This window comes from Etheostoma cragini, chromosome 6 (assembly GCF_013103735.1).
Source record: "Etheostoma cragini isolate CJK2018 chromosome 6, CSU_Ecrag_1.0, whole genome shotgun sequence".
Lineage (NCBI taxonomy): Eukaryota > Metazoa > Chordata > Actinopteri > Perciformes > Percidae > Etheostoma > Etheostoma cragini.
In genome coordinates this window covers 27,893,152-27,897,460 of record NC_048412.1, presented here as the reverse complement: position 1 = coordinate 27,897,460, position 4,309 = coordinate 27,893,152, and the positions used below count along the sequence as shown (strand labels likewise).

General features: G+C 40.1%; 1 protein-coding gene across 3 annotated transcripts in view; it reads right to left on the bottom strand.

Annotated features, from left to right (window-relative positions):
• Window positions 1-4,309, bottom strand: part of LOC117945940 — a 5,042-nt gene extending 733 nt beyond the window's left edge. The window contains exons 1-4 of one of the 3 annotated variants that reach the window (XM_034873688.1): window positions 4,020-4,142; window positions 3,932-3,989; window positions 1,809-2,102; window positions 492-549 (exon numbers count right to left, since the gene is read on the bottom strand). In XM_034873688.1, the coding sequence (XP_034729579.1) occupies window positions 492-549; window positions 1,809-2,102; window positions 3,932-3,989; window positions 4,020-4,127 (518 nt within the window). In that variant the 5' untranslated portion in view covers window positions 4,128-4,142. Of the gene's footprint in view, window positions 1-491; window positions 550-1,808; window positions 2,103-3,931 lie in introns of all 3 variants that reach the window. The other 2 variants (XM_034873689.1, XM_034873687.1) reach the window with 2 other exon arrangements.

Genomic DNA, 4,309 nt, shown 5'->3' with positions numbered 1-4,309 from the left:
TCCTGCAGTGCCCTGCTACGTCCTGTAACGTCCTGCAGTGCCCTGCTACGTCCTGTAACACCCTGCAGTGCCCTGCTATGCCCTGCTATGCCATGAACTACCACAACTACTATTTCTAGTCATAGTTCCATTATCTTTATTGTTACTATCATTGCCCTTGTTCATCAAACCCCCCACCGGCACCGTCAGACACCACCCACCAAGAGCCTGGGTTCCTCGCCACGGTTGCACTAAATGCTTGCTCTTGGGGGAATTACTGGAACTTTTGGGTCTTTGTAAACTAAAGAATGTGGTCTAGATTTACTCTATCTGCATCATGAGATAACTCTTGATGATTGGATACTGTAAATAAAATTGTATTGAATTTACCTCACACAAAAAGGTTCTTCGCTGTAGAATAAATAGAAGTTTTATTCCATATACCATAGAAAGAACAGCTTTAGTGGTACATACAGCATAACTGTCATGAGATATTCCTAAATAATACTTACATAACTTCTAGAGTGTCTTCTACAGCGACCTCCTCCACCACCACCAGGTTCCTCCTCACTGCAGAAGCAAAACCACCTCGTTACAGGCATTACATGTGGGTCCCTTCTCTGTGGATTTAGTGTTGTGTTACATTCACAGTATTTATTTAGCGCTAGACCTGCTTTATAATCACAATAGACATGCAAAACTCACTCTTTACAATGTGGGACCTTTAATATCAGAGTTAGAAACAGAAAAACTTTGCAAAGCACACAATTTGACCCTTGTGTTGTCTTCCCGTTGGTCATGCAACTTCTTGGGTCAAAATTTAAAATCAAAAATATTTTCAATGTTTTGGTCGTCTTTTTCAACTCTTTTGTTGCTTTACTCAATGTTTCTGTCACTTTTTTCAGAGTTTTTGTCACTTTTCCTGACATATTTAAGACTTTTCTCAATGTTATTATCAATTTTTTCCAAGTTTTTCAAATGTTTTTGTAGGTTGTTTTTTTTGCTTCTTTGAAGCTTTTTTGACATTTCTGTCACTTTTTTCAACATCCTTTTGGTCGTCTTTTTCGACTCTTTTGTTGCTTCATTCAATGTTTCTGTCACTTTTCCCGACACGTTTAAGACTTTAAGACCTTTTTTTTCTCACTTTTTACGATGTTTTTTTTGAGGGGTTTTCTGAAAATTTTTTGGACATCTTTGAAGCTTTTTCTGACATTTCTGTCACTTTTTTTAACGTCCTTTAAAACCAAATAAAACACCCACATTCAATGAAAGTAGTGAACTGATCATTTATTTGACTTGTGAACCGCGTTGCATGGAACCATCCATTTTATTTTTGTTGACAATTTGGTTGAAAGAAACCCAAATTTCTGAGATTTTGCAAACTTTTTGTCTTTTCTGGTTCCAAATTTAAAATCAAAAATATTTTCAACGTTTTGATCATCTTTTCGACTCATTTGTCGCTTTACCCAATATTTGTGTCACTTTTTTCAAAGTTTTTTATCACTTTTCCCGACATATTTAAGACTTTTTTGTCACTTTTTCCGATGTTTTTGTGTAGGTTTTCTCGACTTTTTTTTATTTGAACATCTTTGAAGCTTTTTCTGACATTTCTGTCACTTTTTTCAACGTCCTTTAAAACTAAATAAAACACCCACATTCGATGAAAGTAGTGAACTGATCATTTATTTGACTTGTGAACAGCGTTGTATGGAACCATCAAGGTTACTTTCGTCAACAATTTGGTTGAAAGAAACCAAAATTTCTGACATTTTGCAACCTTTTTGCAAATGGGTCCCCACAGGAGGGTTAAAGGTCAGGAGAACACTCACCCCCGTAGTAGACGTATGGAGATCCAGACCAGCAGGAACCCAGACCTTCTGGTTGCCTTTGCCCGTAACCACACACACATCGCTGGGTCCCGGTCCCCAGACCCCCCCAACAACGCCCGCCGGTGTAATGCGGCGCCACATCTCCCCCATCAGCACCCACCACTGGTTTTGGCAGCTGTGGGGGGGGAGCGGCTGCCGGGCTGGAGCTGCTGCTGCTGATGATCCCCGAGTGGGCGGGGGGGTCGGAGACTGACCGCTGAGCGCCAGCAGGCCGACTGATGACGTCATCGCAACCTGCATCTGTCACTGATAAATTGTTCAAATTAAGGCTGTTTTTTTTACAGCTTTATCATAGATTTGATGCTTTATCATAGAAAATGTATAGATTTAAATTGTACTGCTAATTTATTTTGCACTTGTTTTGGCTGTAAAAAACAATTTATACTATAATGTTCTTTGTTTTAAATATTTAAATGAATTGTAACCAAGAGTTGTGGATTTTTCTCTGCAAACGACTAACAAAAAACATCCAAAAAAGCAACAGATTTTTTTGTTTCATAGCCAGGTAGTGTTCACGGCAACCTGGATTGTATTTTTAAAAAAAAGCATAATCATTATTGCATATTTTATTCACACTTTAAAGACAAATCAACAAGCCAAACATGCATGGCTGGGTAGTGCATGGGCTTGGAGCTGCAAGACATGGCCGAGTCATGTGTCTGATCCGTCTGTTTCCTGTATCTGCTGACAAAACCCGCTGGGTTTGGACAGGGAATGAAGTCAACACACACACACACACACACACACAAATACATACGTACACACACACACACACACACACACACACACACACTCGCCTGTGCACACACAGCGGGACAGAGAGTGTGAGGTTTTTCATGCAAAAACAAAGACATCCAACGACACACACATTACACCATGGATCCAATATGTGGATGTATGGTGTAATGTGTTGGAGGCGGCTGACATGACAGGATCAACAAGTTCATTTATTTAACTATTTATTCTTTAATTTTTGATTCTCTAATCGTTGAAATCAGAATCTCATGAAACACACAGCCAGTCACACACAACCACACACTAACACACACTAACAGCATCAGACACAATATCTCTAAAAATGACTAAAATTAAAAGTTTAAAATTATCTAATGGGTTGAGACGTTTTTAAGATGTTATACACATTAATACTTTAATCAAGTTATGCCTTTTGACTCTATTTGTAGTGCTTCTTGTGCACAAAATAGTCCTTTCGGCTAAATGAAGTTCTGTTTTATCTCATCTATACTAATTCATTATATTTAAACAGTACTTTATCATCCTCAAAGTGCTTATCTAAGAGCATGGTTAATGCCATTAGTGGCTTGACAAGATGTTGTATCTGACTTCTTGCTGTTATTTTTTTTTCAATTGTATTGCCTACTTTGTTTTCCAGTTGTATAATAATGTCTATTTTTCTGCTTTTACTAATGCAACAACTGTTGAGCCTGTGGATGTTTTCAAGACGTGCCCTAAGGCACTCTGGCTTTTAATTTTAATTGTGTTTAACCAGTTTTCTTTCCTTTTATTTTATGTATATGTACATATGGTTACATAAATATACTGTATACGTGTATACATGCTGTATATACTGTATATTTTCTGATCTGATATCTGATTTCAAGGATTTAAATAGTGTTGTATTTCCGTTATATGTCAATAGTCAGTGGCCTGGTAGCTGGAGAGGTGCCAGTTCACCTCCTGGGCACTGCCTAGGTGCTCTTGAGCAAGGCACCGAACCCCCAACTGCTCCGGGTGTCGGTCTATCGACAGCTGCAGCCCCCCCTTTCTACCATCTCTGCATTTGTGCATGTATGACTATGAATGTGTGTTTCATAACTGCGTGTAATGTGTGTTATAACAACAAAGTGAAAACATTGTAATTCCCTTTACAGGATTCTTCTTCTTCTTCTTCTTCTTCTTCTTCTTCTTATATGTGTTTTATGCTTGTATGCATATGTGTTTGTCTTTGTGGAGCATTTTGGTTTGCATTTAAAGTGCTGTATAAATGAAATATACTTAATCTGAGATCGATAAAGCGTGTCCTTACCCACTCTTAAACCTACCTGTGTTGTAGCAGCAGGCAGCGGGATGCTCTCCTGCCTCTTCCTCTCCCTCCTCTTCCTCTCCCTCCTCTTCCTCTCCCTCCTCTTCCTCGCCGTGGCCCAGCCTGGCTGAAGCGAGGGTCCCTGAACGATGAGGAAGGAGACCCAGAGGAGGAGCTGGAGACCAGAGCCAGCAGTCAGGATTCAGTCGGTTCATCTTCAGTGTCCTCCACCAGTGTTCGTGGTCGGGGAGATGAAATCACGGATAGTCTTCCTCCTCTTCCTCTTCCTCTTCCTCTTCCTCTTCCTCTTCGTCTCCGCTCTGCCTCTGAAACCAGAGATGGAGCCACAGATGGTTTTCGTTGGACCGGAGTTGGACGCCGCAGGAGTGACTGTGGG